At 43.4% G+C, this 19,157-nt stretch overlaps 1 protein-coding gene across 7 annotated transcripts in view; it reads left to right on the forward strand.

Moving 5' to 3' along the window:
* Sptan1 (spectrin alpha, non-erythrocytic 1) overlaps nucleotides 1-19,157 on the forward strand; it is a 69,742-nt gene that overhangs the window by 20,478 nt on the left and 30,107 nt on the right. For 4 of the 7 annotated variants that reach the window (XM_027423131.2, XM_027423132.2, XM_035446301.1 and 1 more), the window contains exons 6-25: nucleotides 2,336-2,469; nucleotides 2,569-2,713; nucleotides 2,961-3,115; nucleotides 3,765-3,900; nucleotides 4,817-4,918; nucleotides 5,652-5,789; nucleotides 6,898-7,008; nucleotides 7,675-7,752; nucleotides 7,888-8,043; nucleotides 8,225-8,429; nucleotides 8,909-9,090; nucleotides 9,428-9,671; nucleotides 9,829-9,951; nucleotides 10,153-10,370; nucleotides 11,798-11,890; nucleotides 13,136-13,270; nucleotides 14,824-14,972; nucleotides 15,913-15,972; nucleotides 17,034-17,232; nucleotides 18,786-18,890. In XM_027423131.2, the coding sequence (XP_027278932.1) occupies nucleotides 2,336-2,469; nucleotides 2,569-2,713; nucleotides 2,961-3,115; nucleotides 3,765-3,900; nucleotides 4,817-4,918; nucleotides 5,652-5,789; nucleotides 6,898-7,008; nucleotides 7,675-7,752; nucleotides 7,888-8,043; nucleotides 8,225-8,429; nucleotides 8,909-9,090; nucleotides 9,428-9,671; nucleotides 9,829-9,951; nucleotides 10,153-10,370; nucleotides 11,798-11,890; nucleotides 13,136-13,270; nucleotides 14,824-14,972; nucleotides 15,913-15,972; nucleotides 17,034-17,232; nucleotides 18,786-18,890 (2,868 nt within the window). The remainder of the gene's footprint in view (nucleotides 1-2,335; nucleotides 2,470-2,568; nucleotides 2,714-2,960; nucleotides 3,116-3,764; nucleotides 3,901-4,816; nucleotides 4,919-5,651; nucleotides 5,790-6,897; nucleotides 7,009-7,674; nucleotides 7,753-7,887; nucleotides 8,044-8,224; nucleotides 8,430-8,908; nucleotides 9,091-9,427; nucleotides 9,672-9,828; nucleotides 9,952-10,152; nucleotides 10,371-11,797; nucleotides 11,891-13,135; nucleotides 13,271-14,823; nucleotides 14,973-15,912; nucleotides 15,973-17,033; nucleotides 17,233-18,785; nucleotides 18,891-19,157) is intronic. The other 3 variants (XM_027423133.2, XM_027423134.2, XM_035446300.1) reach the window with 2 other exon arrangements.

Genomic DNA, 19,157 nt, shown 5'->3' on the forward strand with positions numbered 1-19,157 from the left:
GCCTAGAGAGGCTTGAAAGAGGATGTCAGAGCCCATGGAATTGCAGTTATAGATGGTAGTGAGCTGTCATGTGGGTGCTCAGACCTGAACCTGGGTCTTCTGCAACCTCTGCGCCATCTGTCCGACCCAGCCTGATCTCTTAACTCCCCCCGCCCCTTTTATTTTGAGACCGTTCTCCCTATCAGTAGTCTTGGCTGCTCTGGAGCTCTAGATGTAGACCATGCTTGCCTCCAATTCACAGAGCTCTGCCTGTCTCCTTCTGTGTGCCCTGCCACACCCAACTGGGATCCCTAATTTCTAATGAGTAGGTTTTGTAAGTTTCTTAAAAGTTTTGTCTAGATGTACATAAAATCTCATTCTGATTGCTCATAAATGAGAACATGCTTTTACCTTGTGGCCCTGGGCAGGAAGGACAGAGTTCATTTGATTTCCTTCCACTTTGGGGCCAGGTTGGATGAATTCTTACTGGTCTTCTAAAGCTTATTTCTGGGATTTCTCAGACCTTGGACCAGAATGTGGTAGTAAATGCCTACCTAATTCTGGCAGGCATCCACCAGTATTGATGGCTCTTCCTTCCCTTGTCACTCAAGCTTTTCTGTGTTCTGTGGGGCTCCTGAAAGGGCTTTCCCCTCATTGAGAGGGGACAGAGACAGCTAGGTATGATGACCCCTGTTCCCCAGCACTGTGATGCTGAGGCAGGAGGACTACCGGTTCAGGGTTAGCCAGGGCTCCTGGTAGACCCTGTCTCAAAACCCAAAAACGAAGAAAGGGGGTGGAATGGGCAAAGCCACCTTTCCCTATTACCTACATGAGAGCTGTTCTCATACCCTTTCCTTCTACTACGCTAAGAGTTCAGTATGCTCTGAAGATATGAAGCAATAGTAAGCAAAGCTTTTAGCTTTGGGGGGTCGAGAAAGGTGTCTGTTGGAAGGGTTGAGATTTTAAATTTCCAGGTCTTTGAGGCTAAAACATTTTCTCAATTTTTAAAGTCAGTGTTTGAGAACACTCCAGCCAGAACTGCTCAGTAGTACTTGTCCTTCTAGAGATCCACTACCATCTTTAAGTCACAAGCCATTTTAAAGTTATGTTAGGCCAGTGCAATCAAGCCAAGCCCCTTAAATATTCAATATGACCTCTTCATATGTTCTTTTTAGCTAAGAGAAAACAAAGCATTGGAATGTGCTTGGTGGGTAAGAATCATGTTAACAATATGTTTCCTGTCTACTTGGAGAAAAAAAACTTTGGCCACTGAGAACCATGTATCTGGGAAACAGTACTTAACATGTTCACAGACACCAGAAATGCTAGGTTTTTAAGCACTTGAAGTAGATGGGGGTACATTGATGAAGTTACACTAAGTTGGACCCAATGTGTCTGTTTTTGTTAACATTTTTATTTTCTAGATTTACTTTATTTTGTGTATAGGTATTTTGCCTGCAAGTATGTGTGTGTGCCACGTGTGTTTCTAATTCCCACAGAGGTCAAAAGAGGACATTGTAACTGGAGTTAGAGATAGTTATGAGCCACTGTGTTGGTGCTGGGAACTAAACTTTGGCCCTCTGCAAGACCAACAAGGGCTGTTCACCACTCTGCCATCTTCCCTTCATCCACAGTATGTTTATCATCTGGTACTAGACAGGCATCATGGCACACACCTTTAATTGTTGCTCAAGTTTTCTTGTTCCCACCAGGCCCTTCTCAGCCCAAATAAACAAAACACACAGACGCTATATTGATTATAAAACTGTTGACTGGTGACTAGAGCTTCTTATTGGCTAGCTCTGTCCTATTATTAACCCATTTCTATTAATCTAAGTTTTTCCATTTGGTGTCATCTGTACCAGAGAAGGTTTCAGACCTGTTACTCCTTTGTGGTCTACATGGCAACTGTTGTGGCTGGCTCCATCTACCTACCTCTCCCAGAATTCTCCTCGCCTCCTAGTCCTGCCTATCTTCCTACCTTATTGGCCAACAGTATTTTATTTATAAACCAATAAGAGAAACATACATACAGAAGGACCTCTCCCATCATTTAATCCCAATACTTGGGAGGCAGAGGCAGGTGAATGCCTGGTCTACTTAACAGATACAATGATACTTTGTCTCAAAAGGGAAGACAACAATAACAAAAAAACACCTTCCAAGAAATAGAAAACAGTTTATTCAAAGAATTCTCTCTGGCTCTGCAGCTCCCTTCCTTTCCCACAGACCTAGGCTTCTCTACAGTTGTGAGGACTTTCTTGTTCTCTTTGCCAGGTCCAGGATAAATTGCAGGGCCAGAGGTGGCATAGGTACATTGGTCCATTCTCTTCCTTTTTTTTTTTTTTTTTTGAAGGAGCAGCACCCAGAAGAGGAACTGATCAAGACCAAGCAGGATGAGGTGAATGCAGCTTGGCAGCGTCTCAAAGGCCTGGCTCTTCAACGTCAGGGGAAGCTGTTTGGTGCTGCTGAAGTTCAGCGCTTTAACAGGTACTGGGGCTGTGAGAGCTGAGCAGAGCACTGCCTCTGTGGTGTTTCCAGTGCAGCTGGACAGCTGCAAAGCTGGGTTGACTTGTCTCTCTTCTGTAGGGATGTGGATGAGACCATTGGCTGGATTAAGGAGAAGGAGCAGTTAATGGCCTCTGATGACTTTGGCAGAGACCTAGCAAGTGTTCAAGCTCTGCTTCGGAAGCACGAGGGTTTGGAGAGAGATCTTGCTGCTCTAGAGGACAAGGTGGGTTTGTTTGTTTGTTTGTTTGTTTTCCTGGGACAGGGTTTGTTTCTCTTTGAAGCCTTGAGTGTCCTGGAACTCACTTTGTAGACTAGGCTGGCCTTGAACTCACAGAGATCTGCCTGACTCTGCCGCCTAGTGTTGGGATTAAAAGTGTGTACTACCACTACCCAGCCACAAGGTGGGCTGAAAGCCACTGATAATGTAAGCCAGTTAGCAAGGGCAGGAGCTGATAAGAGTCTATTTCTAGGTGAAAGCCCTGTGTGCTGAAGCTGACCGCCTGCAACAGTCACACCCTCTGAGTGCCAACCAGATCCAGGTAAAGCGAGAGGAGCTGATTACCAACTGGGAACAGATCCGCACTCTGGCAGCAGAGAGACATGCACGGCTTGATGACTCATACAGGTAGCAAATGATCCTTTGGTACTTAGCAGTCAGGGTTCTTTGACTCTTCTATGGATGGGAGAGGCAGAGGGTCAGTTGTAGATAGCAAAAATATTTCTGTACCCTGCCAGGAATCACCAATAAGAAAATGCAGGGTACTTTGCCATACCTACATTAAAATTGTTTTGGAGGCTGTCAACTTTGTAGAGTGTTGTCTGTATATAGTATTTATAACTTCATAAATTATTCTCTCCACTATACTTCACTTTGACTGGCAGAATGGAAATACCCCATAGCTATTAGCATCATGTATTAAAACTCAGTAAATGAAGAATTGAAAAGGTAAAGAACACTTCTTTCTCACCTTGAGTTGGCCCTGGGAATAACAGGGAAGTTAAAGATGATGGTGAGTTAGTGGCAGTGACTAGCCAGGACAATATAAGGGGACTCATCTCAAACAGCAAAAAACGTGACACAAGGTGGGAGCCTAAGCATGAACAATATAACCTGTTTTTCTGCCTTTTGCTGTCTTTAAGTTCAGCGAAGTTTTCCTTTCCCGGAACTAGGGTTTGTATGGTTGACATTTGAGAACAGAATTCAGAACTGTAGGAAAGCCATCTTCTGTCCTGGGACCACTACTGAAAGTGACATACTTTTTATTTTTCCCAAGGCTTCAGCGCTTTCTGGCTGACTTTCGTGACCTCACGAGCTGGGTGACTGAAATGAAAGCACTCATCAATGCAGATGAACTGGCGAATGATGTGGCTGGTGCTGAAGCTCTGCTGGATAGGCATCAGGAGCACAAGGTAGTATTTCCATGATCTTGCACAACTCACAGAGAACCTCTTGCCTCTGCGTCCCAAGTGCTGGGATCAAAGGCTTGTACCACTACCACCCTGTTTCAAGAATGTTTTAAAGAACTTGTTAGGTGCGGTGCATAATTTTAATCCCAGCACTGGGGAGACAGAGGCAGATGGACTTTTTAAGTTCCATGCCAGCCTGGTCTGCATAATGAGTTCTATGCCAGTCAGGGCTATCAGTGAGACCCTGCCTCAAGAAAAACAAAAACAAAAACATGTTCATTGAAAGACATTGCAAAAAAGATTGACCACATGAAATGACATCGAATGGATGGTCTTTATGAATGTATACATTCAATTCATTGCCTGTCAAAAGCCCAACAAATCTGTGAGCATTTGCACCGAATAAGCTTAGTCTCAAAAAGCTAAGGCAATTTTGAGGAACATGGTATATGTGGGGGGCCGTGATTCACTTTACCAGGTGCTATAAAATTGTAGTAAACAAGTCCATGTGGCATAAAAAACAATAATGGGCATTGTGAACATGTGGTGGCTTGGTTAATGACATGTGGCCTATAGAGCCGGTGGCAAGCTCTTCTTGGTTGGCTTACACTGACAGCTAGGAAATACTTTGAACCTGCTACTCTGTTTCTTTTCTTTTTCTTTCTTTCTTTCTTTTTTTTTTGTTTTCGTTTTTGTTTTGTTTTGTTTCTTTGAGACAGGGTTTCTCTTTAGCTTTGGAGCCTTTACTGTAGATCAGGCTGGCCTCAAACTCAGAGATCCACCTGCCTCTGTCTCTCAAGTGCTGGAATTAAAGGCATGCTGGAATTAAAGGCATGTGTGCTGCGCGCACACGTGCAGGCCCCCCCCCCTCCCGTTACCATTCAAAAATGCTGAAAATATTCTATCTCTTACTTTACAGGGTGAGATTGATGCTCATGAAGATAGCTTTAAGTCTGCAGATGAGTCTGGGCAGGCTCTGCTCACAGCTGGTCACTATGCCTCAGATGAAGTGAGGGAGAAGGTAAGATAATGAAAAGGGGCTTTTAAAGAGAAAGCCTGGACCATAGAATGCTTCTCTATCCCCGTAGCCAATTAGGGGCCCACCATCAATTTAAAGCACTTATTGGCCCAAGATTTTGCCACAAAGAGGCAACTTTTTCCTATAGAGATTTAATAAAGATGTATGTGACTGGTTGTGGTGGCATATACTTTTAAATTCCAACACTTGGGAGGAAGGGGCAGGCAGGCAGTTCTTTGTCAGTTTGAGGTCAATGTGGTCTATATAGCAAGTTCCAGACCATCTAGAACTTGTTCCCCAAGCTGTATAGAGCCTATCTTGTAGGGAGAAAATATGTATTTGTAATATTTTGTTCCAAGAATTTTTTTTTTCTTTTAAATTTCAAGCATGTGAGAGCCAGTCCTGTTTTAGTAGTTAGAGTGAGTGGGAAACAAATTGTAAAGTGTTTTGGGATGCCCACTCAGTTGACAGCTCTCTATGTCCGTGGTATCACTTTCAGAGTCTTTCATCTACCATCTCCTAGAATGTTTATGATAATATGACAGTAAATTCTAGGTTAGTCAGGATGAGATTCTTGTGGATAGCACACACATGCCAGTTCTGAGGTATTTGTATATTTCTCACAATAAGCTTACATACATTAAGTGCTATTACATGAAGAAATGCCTAAAGCCTAGCATGAGCAACCCCATGTCTCCCAGAAGGTGGAAGGTAATTTTGCTTCCTGTTCCCCAAGCTGAGCATCCTCTCAGAGGAGAGAACCACCCTACTGGAACTGTGGGAGCTTCGGAGGCAGCAGTATGAACAGTGCATGGACTTGCAGCTCTTCTACCGTGATACTGAACAGGTGGACAACTGGATGAGCAAGCAGGAGGTAATGTATCAGGAACCCTACCAGGGAATACAGGGTCATGCCCTACCTCTCCAGTGAGTGCTGGTTTTGTTTCAGGACATCTGAGCCATTGTGATTAGAATGAAGAAGGGAACTAAGCAGGTTTACTTTGGCCCTGTCTGCCTCTGGTATTGCTGAGATAGGAAGGCACTTAAAAGAAAAAATTGTGCAGTACAAAAAAGGTTTCTAAATGTAAAAGAAGCTACGAGAGCTATGTAAGAGCTGGGGTGGTGCCTATTTGCATCATACTCAAAGCTATGGCAGGAGGGTCACAAGTTCAAGGAGCTACCCAGGAAATTAAAGAGCATGTGAACTGCATAGTGAGACCTGTCTCAATATCCTCCCTCCCTTAAAAGAAATAATTAGAAAAGTGGTTGGTAAATATGGCAAGAATCATTTTCCAGTGCTCCTGGTGGATTTTTTGTTTTGTTTTGGCTTTTTCAAGACAGGGTTTTTGTGTAGATTTGGCGCCTATCCTGGCACTGCTGAGGCATCTCTCCATATCTTCACCCCCCCCCCACCCCCGTTGAATTTTTTTATTTTTTATTTTGTTTTATTTATTTATTTATTTATTTATTTTGGCTTTTTCCAGACAGGGTTTCCCTGTGTAGCTTTGGAACCTGTCCCTCTGTAGACCAGGCTGGCCTCGAACTGACAGAGATCCGCCTGCCTCTGCCTTCCGAGTGCTGGGATTAAAGGCGTGTGCCACCAACGTCCAGCCCCTGGTTGATTTTTGAGAGAATATAAAAACTGTAGACTTGGACGGGTGTTGGTGGCGCACGCCTTTAATCCCAACACTTGGGAGGCAGAGGCAAGTAGATCTTTGTGAGTTCGAGACCAGCCTGGTCTACAAGAGCTAGTTCCAGGACAGCCTCCAAAGCCACTGAGAAACTCTGTCTCGAAAAACAAACAAAACAAAACAAAAAAAAAAAAAAAACAATAAAAATAGACTTTGTAGTAGTGATCTGAGAAGTTGGATTTCCATTGAAAATTTCTTGTCTGTGTTTTGTCAAAATCTGCTTTTGCTTGTGGGCTATAGATGAATGAGCATCCCCTGATGCTGCACACACACTTGCTTTCCTTTCTCCAGGCATTCCTGCTAAACGAAGATTTGGGTGACTCCTTAGACAGTGTGGAAGCTCTTCTGAAGAAGCATGAGGACTTTGAGAAATCCCTCAGTGCCCAAGAAGAAAAAATCACAGTAAGACCCTTATTGTCATGTGGTCCACAGAATAAACAATCCCCTTCTGAGAGGTTGGGGAGCTCTCTGCAGAGTACTCCCGGGAACATGTATGACCTCATGATGACATCATTCGATCTTGTACATGTAACACAGCTTTATGGAGCAGAATCACTTGATTGATGGAAACCTCCCAATTAAGATGTAACTTTGACTGACACTAAATCAGAGTAAGGCAGCATGTGTTATTCCCATAAAGAAAACACCTTAATAGAAAGAATACATCTGACATGTGTGAGGTGCTCATGCAGCAGTTGGTGTCTGCACACTTGAGGGGAATGAGCAGTCTTTCATAGTATCAAGCAGAATCCTCCAGGTGTGTCCACTTTGTTTGCAACAGTGATGTCTGTGTCTGTAGAGCTCACTCTTGAGAACCAGATACTTATTTTTTAAATGTACCTCATAACATTTTACGTTTAAGATTTCGCCCGAATTCTTAGCTATCCTAGGGTACAGCAGCTTGTGAGTCACAGGTTGGACATGCCTTCAGGTGAACATGAGCTGCCAGCTGTGCCTAGTGGTGGATGCATGTCTTAGTGCAAACCTTGACTGTTAGGATTAGGATGTCTTCTCTATAGCTTAGGCTAGGGCACAGTGCTCAGTGACAACTCTTGCCTTCCTTTCTAGGCACTGGATGAGTTTGCAACCAAACTAATCCAAAATAACCACTATGCAATGGAAGATGTGGCTACTCGCCGAGATGCCGTAAGTTCTCTGCATTTGTCATGCTCCTTTTTTGTAGTGTGCAGGTTCCCTTTCTGAGATATTTGTTCCAATTCAGTTGAGCTGGCCGCTTTTTGAGTTGTATAAACTGTAAAATCACATGATCCTATCTTTCAGCTCCTTAGCCGCCGAAATGCCCTCCATGAGCGAGCCCTGCATCGCCGGGCCCAGCTGGCTGATTCCTTCCACCTGCAGCAGTTCTTCCGTGATTCTGATGAGCTCAAAAGTTGGGTCAACGAGAAGATGAAAACTGCCACCGATGAAGCTTATAAAGTAATGTTCAGTTAGTTTTGTCATGTGGTACCTGTGTAAGCTAAATAATCTTGTAGCTACAAAAAAAAGGGAGGGAAGGGTCCCCAAACCACACTAGTTAACATATGCTGACAGTTTTATGGGCACGAAGTAACTCTACATACTCCAGTTAAAGGCAGAACCCTCTGTTTTTGATTGGCAGGATCCATCCAACCTGCAAGGCAAAGTCCAGAAGCATCAAGCTTTTGAGGCTGAGCTTTCAGCAAACCAGAGCCGTATTGATGCCCTAGAGAAAGCTGGGCAAAAGCTAATAGATGTCAACCACTATGCCAAGGAAGAAGTAGCAGCTCGTATGAATGAGGTCATCAGTTTGTGGAAGAAACTTCTAGAGGCCACAGAACTGAAAGGTAGGAGAAAATAGATGGAAGTGTTTGATGATAGGAGCATTTGGGAAACTAAACACTTATCTTTGGCTCAGCATTATAGGACTTAACACTACCCAGAATAGGTGATATTTTTATTGTTAAGGATTGTTTGCTATATAGGGATTCCTTGGCTTGGGTTCTCAATACTTTGGTATTGAAAGTGATGATTGGTTGGCGAGACTAAAGGGAACAAATTCAGCATTCTCACTTAAAATCACAGATGAGCTGTGTGTGAGTCAGGAGTAGTATCCCATGGAATTGAAGATGCTTTCCAGAAAGCCTCTAGTTCAGCCTGTAGAATGTAGAGCAGAGGTCATACTCAAGGGTTTCCTTCATCTATGTAGTAAAACTGGATAATGACTAAGATTCTCACCATCATCCTCCATGAGGATACCATGGATCATGACAGTGTTAATGGATCACATTATCTAACAGAAAATTAAACCCAATTCCTTGAACAGGAATAAAGCTCCGTGAAGCCAACCAGCAGCAGCAATTTAATCGTAATGTTGAGGACATTGAATTGTGGCTATATGAAGTTGAAGGTCATTTGGCTTCAGATGATTATGGCAAAGACCTCACCAATGTCCAGAACCTACAGAAGAAGCATGCCCTGTTAGAGGCCGATGTGGCTGCTCACCAGGTAGAATGGGGAATGGGACCTGTGGTGGTGCAAGACAGTGCTAAATGGGAGAGTGATGAACATTGAACATTTCAAGATGAGAAGATTAGGGGGAAAGATGAAGTATAGGGCTGTCTTACAGAACTCTACATGTTTCTACTTTAAATGTTTTCCCTTAGTGCTCTCTGAGAGCCTAAAATGAGGGAAGGCCACGGCAGAACAGATATTCTCAGGGTAGGACAAACACCATGTTAACGTTTCTTGGTGTCTGATGAATCCTTACCCCAAGTAACAGGCTGGAGATAATGCAGCCCGAATCTCTGGTTGTAGTTTTCAAACCTTATCCTCTTGTTCCCAGGATCGAATCGATGGCATCACAATTCAGGCCCGCCAATTCCAAGATGCTGGCCATTTTGATGCTGAAAACATTAAGAAGAAGCAAGAGGCCCTTGTGGCCCGCTATGAGGCTCTCAAAGAACCCATGGTGGCCCGGAAACAGAAGTTGGCAGATTCTCTTCGTCTGCAGCAGCTCTTCCGAGACGTGGAGGATGAGGAAACCTGGATTAGAGAAAAGGAGCCTATTGCTGCATCCACTAACAGAGGTTAGTTTCTCTGCCCCAGGCAGAACCATGCCACTGCAGCATCCTATAGCATAAAGGAGAGGGAGTCAGATGATTAGATGCCTGTATTGCAGCACTGATGGGAGCCTATAGTTGTCAGTTCAGTGCCACTTGATGAGAAAATGGGTTTTGCTTTTAGGCAAAGATCTTATTGGAGTCCAGAATCTGCTAAAGAAACATCAAGCTTTACAAGCAGAAATTGCTGGGCATGAACCCCGAATCAAAGCAGTGACACAGAAGGGAAACGCCATGGTGGAAGAAGGTAAGTGAGTGTGGTCAGTGACTAGACCTGGTTTTGCTCTTTATGTCTTTCCACTATTGGTTCAGAACATGGACCTGTAGCCAATGAGGCCAAGGCTCATTGATGAGTCCCCATCTCATTCTGTCATATATGACTTTGACCAGGCCTCATCTTGTGAACTTTGATGTCATGTCAGTGTATTTCTCACCATCATTTCTACAGGCCATTTTGCTGCAGAGGATGTGAAGGCCAAACTGAGTGAGCTCAACCAGAAATGGGAGGCACTGAAAGCCAAAGCCTCCCAGCGGAGGCAAGATCTAGAGGACTCGCTGCAGGCCCAGCAGTACTTTGCCGATGCCAACGAGGCCGAGTCCTGGATGCGGGAAAAGGAGCCCATTGTGGGCAGTACCGACTATGGAAAGGATGAGGACTCTGCTGAGGTAGCTCAAACCTGAGCATCACATGCACATGGGAAATGGGCCCGGCCTTAGGGTAGAAAGCAAGGTAACAGAAAAGGTGTAATAGAAAAGGCAAAGGAGTCTATGGTACTTTTAGAGGTGTTTAAGAACCATTTTTTGCTTTTTATTTTGCAAGTTCAGAATCAAAGAAAAGACTGCCTGTCACCACCTTCAACTGTTAAGTCTCATTTATTCTCTATCATGTGTATGCAGACGTGTAGTCAGACCAGCATATACAAACATGCCAACACTGACACCTGTGCAAACCTAGCAGTGCATGTACACACAACATTCAGTACATACACCAACACACATTTACCCTTTTTGCTAACCATTTGTAGTTTTACTGTAACTCTTATGTTTGATTCATAAAGATGTGAGACAGTTGTCTCCAGACCTACCTCTTGACAGTGTTGTCAAAACAGAATGAGACAGCTGGGGCCACTGTTCAGTGGTAAAGAACTAGTATAGCATGTACATAGTTCTGGATTCCATTCCCAGTACCAAAAACCTCCCTAGATGAGTGAAGCCTTTACATGAACAGTATTCTCCTCAAGAATAGGAGAACCAAAAATACTGGAAATGGTGTTAGTAAGAAGTGACAGAGTAGCCTTGTAAAAGAAGATTCTCAAGTATATGTGTCTGTATATTTCAGATACTTAGTAAGTAGGTAAAGCATGGGGAAAGAGGAGATTGTAACTCAGCAGTATTTCTTTTCTGAAATTAAGAGGAAAAAGAGATGGGATGGCAAGATGGCTTAGTGGGTAAAGGCACTTGTGCTACGCCTGTTGACCTGAGTTCAATACCCAGGCCCATATGGTGGAATCAGAGAACTGACTTCTGTAAGTTGTCCTCTGACCTCTTTGCATGTGCCACAGTGTATGTACACACAAACAAAGAGTAAGTATAAGCCAACATCAATGGGAAAAATTCCACAAGGTCCTACTACTAGATGAAAAGCTATCAGTGATCAGTGGCTGAGGGAGGGAGAATCAGTTTTCCTCCAGGGACAAGCTTCCATTTAGGTTGTACAGTCACAAGTGCTCAGCCCTGGACATAAGTACATATGTGCAACAATAAATGTATTTAGTACAGTTTGTGTGTATGTGTGTGTATTTCTAATACTGTATTGACTCTGTGTGTGTGTGTGAGAGAGAGACAGAGAGAGAAAACGGGAGAATAGTAATTGTAGAAAAGGAGGTCATGAATTTGGAGGGGAATATGGGAGTAATTGAAGGAGAGAGAGGGAGGAGAGATGTGGATATACTACTTGTATATGATCTCAAAAATACAAAAATTTTAAGCATAAATATACAAAATATAAAAAAATTAGGAATGTGCAGAACAGCTAGCAGTCATATGACAAAGGGCTTCTGAAGAAAGATAAAGTTCCATATGTATGGTTTCAGGCTCTGCTCAAGAAGCATGAAGCTTTGATGTCTGATCTCAGTGCCTATGGCAGCAGCATCCAGGCTTTGCGAGAGCAGGCCCAATCGTGCCGGGTAAGTATTGCTGCTGTTCTAGAGTACTGAGGGCTCAGGATAGGGCAAGGGAAATTGACACACATTTAAAGCTGTGGACAATATTCTTTTGGTTTGGGTTTGGGTTTGTTCATTTACGACAGGGTCTCACTATGTAGACCAGACTGGACCCAAACTTGAGTAATGAACTGCCTCTATTCTACTTGGATTGCTGGAGTGCTGGGATAAAGGCACATGCCACCATACCTGTTATGGGCAACGTTCTCCATAAAGGTCTAAAGTCAGGCACTTTTTGTTTTTTGTTTTTCAAGACAGGGTCTCTCCTCTGTATTACTTTGGAGGCTGTCCTGGAACTCACTCTGTAGAGCAGGCTGGTCTCTAACTCACAGAGATCCACCTGCCTCTGCCTCCCGAGTGCTGGGATTAAAGGTGTGTGCCACCAATGTCTGGCAAATCAGGCACATTTAATTGAGGTGGTTACTCCCCACCCCGCACCGTCTTTTGGTATTTCAATAATAGGGTCTCACTTTGTAGTCCAGGTAGGCCCAAAAACTTCTTGCCTTTTGGCTTCTCAAGTGCTCGGTTTATAGGCATGAGCTACAATACCTGCATTTTTCACTCATACATTTGTTTTAATGCTCAACAGCTTGAACAGATGTTTTTTGGTAGCTTCAGTAACAAACTCTCAAGGAGCTCACGGTAGTGGCACAAACCTTTAATCCCAGCATTTAGGAGGCAGAGACATGGATCTCCAGGATGAGTTCCAAGCCAGCCAGGTCTATATAGATCCAACTACTAAAACAGGGCCACATAGAGAGACCCTGTCTTCTTTTTGGAGCCTGTCCTGGAACTCGCTCCGGAGACCAGGCTGGCCTTGAACTCATAGAGATCTGCCTGCCTCTGCCTCCTGAGTGCTAGGATTAAAGGCATGTGCCACCAATATCCAGCAAAAAGAACTTTTTTTTTTAATTTATTTACTTATTTTTATTACATATACAGTGTTCTGTCTGCATATTTGCCTGCACACCTGAAGAGGGCACCAGATCTCATGATAGATGGTTGTGAGCTACTATGTGGTTTCTGGGAATTGAACTCTGGACCTCTGGAAGAACAGTCCAGTGCTCTTAACCTCTGAGCCATCTCTCCACACCCCTAAAAGAGAACTCTTATAAGTGTGTATTTAATATACCTGTTGAAGTTGAACTGTTGTGTTCTTGGCTGACATGAGGGTCATTTAATAATTTTGCCTTTCCTTTGGATTGTTAGCAACAAGTGGCCCCCATGGATGATGAGACCGGGAAGGAGCTGGTCTTGGCTCTCTATGACTATCAGGAAAAGAGCCCTCGTGAGGTCACCATGAAGAAAGGAGATATCCTCACCTTGCTCAACAGCACCAACAAGGCAAGGCCCAGGACGGCTAGGGTTGGGTACCTCAGCACCAGCACCTTAACTGCTGTCTGCTGGATATCCTTGGGTAGAATGGGAAGAGAGAAGAGGGTTACTTTATCAAACTCCCAGTCACTTCATTTATCCAGAGCCACATATGACTAGGGAAATACTAGATCAGTCTTCTAGAGTCTGATGTGTGCAAGCAGTGCCAAGAGACACCTTCAGGATCCTTACAACTACAGTCAAGTGTCTCTGGGTGAATACTATCCCTTCTGAACCGTGGTTTGTTTGCTCCATAACATACTGTTGGGAGTGGTTGTTTATGGTGCTGGCCATGGAAGACGGGGCCTCATCGAGGCTGGGCAGGCACTGTATACCACTGAGCCTTTGTCTCTTGGTTGCTCATCTGGACTGTACAGTTGTAGCTCAAGATTAACCAATAGTTGGAGGCAGCTGTAATGCATCTTAACACACTTCAAGTTAAATGTTGCCCAGTACATCAGCCCTTCTTAGCACATACTGGTATGACATTGTCCTTGAAGGGAGGGATGTGTTTCTCTATATAATACTTGACTGTTCATGAGGGATCTTGCCGCCCATCTTAGTTAAGGTCAACTAACTGTTCTGCCCATTGCTAGGAAACTCTTATTTGACCCCATCCTGAGGGATTAAGGAAACCTGTGAGTCTTAACTGTTACTATCTTTTTTAACTGAAATCCAACTCTCTGGTCCACGTAGTTTGTACAAGAGCAGTGTTGCCCTGCCACACTTTTGAAAATGTTGTGTTTTCTGTGTCCTTGGTAACTTCTAAGCATATATGGCAGACACTTGAATTAAGTTAGTATAACTGGGGAGCTGGAGAGATGGCTCAAAGGTTAAGAGCACTAGCTGCTCTTCCAGAGGTCCTGAGTTCAATTCCCAGCAACCACATGGTGGCTCACAACCATCTGTAATGTGACCTGGTGCCTTCTTCTGGCCTGGGCAGAACACTGTACACATAATTAATTAATTAATTTTAAAAAAAGTATAACTGAAGTTTTTGATGAGTTTGGCTCCAATGTCCAAAACTAAATAGGTCTATGTTGCTAGTGGCTGCAGTGTTGGACAGCATAGTTTTTTAAACTAACTGCACAAGGGAAGGCTGTTCTCCATGGTTAACTGCATCTCTAACTTGTGACCCTCCATGTATGGTAGTGCAGAATGACTTTAATCTGTCACAGGCCTCTTGAAGTAATAAAGCTTCTTTGTGTGTATCTCCTACACACATATGCAAATACACCAATGTATTACGGGCTTGAGAGGTGGATCAGCAGTTAGGAGTACTTGTTCCTCTTCCAGGGGAGTTCAGTTCCCAGCACTTGTGTCAAAAGCCTTACAACACCTTATAACTCCGGTTCCAAGAAAATCTGACACACTCTTCTGGTCTCCTTGGGCATACATGTGAGCACACACTTGTAACTTACACACAGAAGCACAAAATAAAAAAAAAAAAAAAATTAGCCAGTATGAGCTCTGTCTTTCTTGGGAAAAGAATATCTTTTCAGTCCTCTTTTTCTCTCTCTTAGGATTGGTGGAAAGTGGAAGTGAATGATCGTCAGGGTTTTGTGCCAGCTGCGTATGTGAAGAAGCTGGACCCCGCCCAGTCAGCCTCAAGGGAGAACCTCCTGGAAGAGCAGGGCAGCATTGCACTGCGGCAGGGCCAAATCGACAACCAGTAAGGGCTCGCACATGCATAGCACAGGCTAGACAGCACTCAGGACTTAATCCAACTCTCAAGCCAAATACAGTCTCAGTAGCCATCTACTCTTTCTGTTTCCCTCAAGTCTCCTAACCCACAAACCTCCCTGTTAGAGCCCAAATTCTGACTAATACCTTAATCTCACTTGTTTTTTCCTGTGCTTCTAAACCACATTTTACTACTTGATACAATGTTAGCCTTTGTCTTACAGACAAGATTCTTTTGGGGTTGGATTTTCAGGTATCTTACACCTTGACTCTCCCTCCCTCAGAGAGCTGCCTAGAGAGCTGCTCTCTATTCCATAGCTTTGTGTTCAGAGAATGCAATTTTTTAAAACTGGTTTTCTCATCGTATAGATGGTACCTTAGTGTCTGCTAATGAAATCAACAGCTTTGGGCACCTGGGAAATATCCTAAGCTCAGTAGGACTTTTACAAGAAGACCTTTTCTGACCTTAATGATCTTGAAATGACAGGAACCATTTGTCCATTTACAGATTCTTTCACTGTTACTGCATAGACAAGGAGACACTTGGGTTTGTGTTCTCACAACCCTGGGTCATAAAAGAATACAAATGTTGATGGAGATGGTGTAACTGAACTGACTATTAGAATCAGCACTGTTCTTCAAGTGTGTTTTGTCCCCTGGCCTTGCTCTGTGCAGTTAAGTGTTTGCAGTACAGGGAACACTGCCTTAATTATAGCAGATATGTCAGGAACATGAAGATAAACTAATCCTCTTATTTAATTTTCCTACTGTTTCTCCACTGTGATTTTATTCATGGCCTGGGTTGCTTCTAAGAGTTTTTCCCACTTCAAGCATCCGCCATCATGGCACCAGTCGGAGCTGCTGCTTTTCATTCCCATGGATTAATCCCACTAATGTGTGCATGCTTTTGCTGTACCCCCTCTGTGCAGGACACGCATAACTAAGGAGGCCGGCAGTGTATCTCTGCGTATGAAACAGGTGGAAGAACTGTGAGTAGGCTGAGAGCCTCGCTGAGCTCCCCCATGTCCACCGCTACACCTGTCCATTTTCCCTCTGCCAAAGCCCTGTCCATTCAGAAAAAAGGTGGTGCAGGGGACCTGTCACATCTCTAGCACAGCTTTCCTGGCTATGGGAGAGCTCTCAGTGGAATTGCTCTCCTCGGTTGCTTCTGCCTGCTTGTGTTTGGAATGGTGTTGGTTCACTCTACTTTTGTTGTAAAGCAGTAGCAGTCTTTGTCCTCTATAAACCTGCAGCCAGTTTTGTCATATTCTTCAGGAAGATGGAAATGAAATGCTTGAGGGACTTGGTTTTCTGGTGACTTGGTACTATTTTGGGGAAGCTTAGATTTAGTGGTGATTTTCAGATTTTTCTTTTAACTTTGAAATTCATTTCTTACTCAGATTTGTTTTTTTGTCTCTACAGATAGTGGCAGCTCAGCTTTTTTTGTGTCTTAGTTTTCACTGGTTAGAGAATTCTTTGATTCTTCTTAGTTCTTGCAGATGATGAGCTTGTATACATACTCTACATACTATCTGATGTTCTTTCAGTAACTTGCTCAAAAATACACAAATCACTATGGAAATGTCCTACTGGCCAGAGATGGAACATCCTGTATTGACTGTGTCAAAGTGTGTATCTTACCCCACTTAGGGGCTGCTCAGAAAATTATCAAAACCAAGAAAATCCCTTATATACATTATATAGTTTCATCTTTATGTAGCTTCATCTCATCTCTCCAATGTATTTGCATGAACTTTTTGTTTCTGTGCTAAGTGCTTGGTTTCAGCCTTCTGTGGTCACATAAATTGCAAAATGGACGTGGAGAGAGTGCCCCAGCCAGTTATGACCCATGCTGTGAGCTTACCCTGAAGCTGTAGTTTGGGTGCTTAGTCTTCTCATCTCTGTATGCTCTGATCCTTTGTTAATCCTTTGTTGCTAGGCATCATCATTACAAACTCATGCCTTGGATCACACTCAGGTGCCTAGTGGTTGTCCTGTGTTAGAGTCTTTGAGTTCTTGCCCATTTTGTCACCCTCTTGACTTCTATCAGATATCAGTCTCTGCTGGAACTGGGTGAGAAGCGGAAAGGCATGTTGGAGAAGAGCTGTAAGAAGTTCATGTTGTTCCGGGAAGCAAATGAGCTACAGCAGTGGATCAATGAGAAGGAAGCTGCTCTCACGAGTGAAGAGGTTGGCGCAGACTTGGAGCAGGTTGAGGTGCTGCAGAAAAAGTTTGATGACTTCCAGAAGGTATGAAAAGTTGTGCAGAAGGTATGGCTGCAAAGTTGTGTAAATATCTAATTCTTGGGGCTGGAAGCATGCATGGTTCAGCAGTTAAGGCACCCAGAGGAGCCAGGTTCCACTCCCAGCATCCATATAGTGTCTCACAACCATCTACCTCCAGTTTACTTCCTCCACAGGTACCAGGCCTAAACTTGGTGCATAAACACATGTGAGTGCAAAATACACATAAAATTAATAATTTGAAAAAAAATTAAAGATTTATTTATTACGTAGTGTTCCGCCTGCATGTATGCCAATATATCAATAGAAGGCACCAGATCTCATTGTAGATGGTTGTGAGCCACCATGTGGTTGCTGGGAATTGAACTCAGGACCTTTGGAAGAGCAACCAGTGCTCTTAACCTCTGAGCCATTTCTCCAGCCCCAATTTGAAAAAATTTTAAGGACTTGGAGAAAGGTTTAGAGGTTAAGAGCCTCACCTGCTGTTACAGAGGACCAGGTTTGAGTTCCCTCACCTACATGTTCGCTTAGAACTGTCTATAATTCATGTAGCACACACATAAATAGACAAAAAACCAGGTCACATACAGTGAGTAAAGTTTTTAAAAAAACTTGGTATTTAAATTTTGTTTTGTTTCTTGGTTTTTATTTTTTGTTTTTTATAGACAGGCTTTCTCTGTGTAGCTTTGGAAGCTGTCCTAAAACAACTCACTTAGTAGACCAGGGTGGTCTCGAACTTATATTCACCTGCCTCTGCCTCTACCTCCAGAGTGCTGGGATTAAAGACTTGTGCCACCACTGCCTGGCATGTATGTATGTTTGTATGTATGTATATATGTATATGTATGTATATATGTAGTTTTTATGTATATATAATGTATTTATGTATATAGTGGTTTTCCTGCACACCACAAGAGGGCATCAGATCTCATTCTAGATAGATGTGAACTGCTGAGAATTGAAATCAGAACCTCTGGAAGAGCAGTCGGTTCTCTTAATCTCTGAATCATCTCTCTGGCTGCGTGTGTGTTCTCACTGAGCCATCGTGGTACATGCCTTTTTCCCTGTACTGGGAGGCAGAGGCAGGTGGCTCTCTGTGAGTTTGAGGCCAGCCCAGTCTACAAATCAAGTTCCAGGACAGCTTGGGCTATTACACAGAGAAAACTTGTCTCTAAAAAGGGGGGTGATAGGGTTAGTTCTCAAGACATGAGATGGCTTACTATGTTAAAGCGTTTGCCACCAAGCCTGAGATTATTCTAAGTTCAATTTCCAGGACCCACTTGGTGGCTGGAGAGAACTGAGTTGCGCAAGTTGTCCTCTAACCTCATATATTTTCTATGGCACTCAACCACAAAACAAAACAAAAAAAGTTTTAAATAGTTATGTCTCTTGGGTCTGGCCACAGATTACTGGAGTGAAGGTAACATGAATTGTGCAGTCTGTATGACTTAGAATTTACTCTCCATAGCTTCTGTGTTTGTTCTGTGCTGGGAACTTAAAGTTCCCATCGCCCCTGACTTGCTGTAGTGTATTTAATTATTGTGACCTTAACTTTATAGGATCTGAAAGCCAATGAGTCTCGACTGAAGGACATTAACAAGGTAGCTGAGGACCTGGAATCTGAAGGTCTTATGGCAGAGGAAGTACAGGCTGTGCAGCAGCAGGTGGGTGTATTAACCTTGGATCAGGGTTCTTTTCTTTCTAAGTCCTTCATCACCCCAGAGGCCACATTTTGTAACACAGATTTGAGGCCAGTATAGTTCACACTTCATCCTATGTGCTCTCCTATGTCCATGAAGAGCTGTGGAAGTTAAATGTCTGTGGTGCTATTGGATTCAAATTCTTAAGTTCCTTAAATAGATAAATGTTTAGCATTTGATTTGGAATTGTGCAAGGTGGTAAACTAGATTTCCAGTCTCCATCTATATTTA

Source organism: Cricetulus griseus, chromosome 6, assembly GCF_003668045.3.
Source record: "Cricetulus griseus strain 17A/GY chromosome 6, alternate assembly CriGri-PICRH-1.0, whole genome shotgun sequence".
Classification (NCBI taxonomy): domain Eukaryota; kingdom Metazoa; phylum Chordata; class Mammalia; order Rodentia; family Cricetidae; genus Cricetulus; species Cricetulus griseus.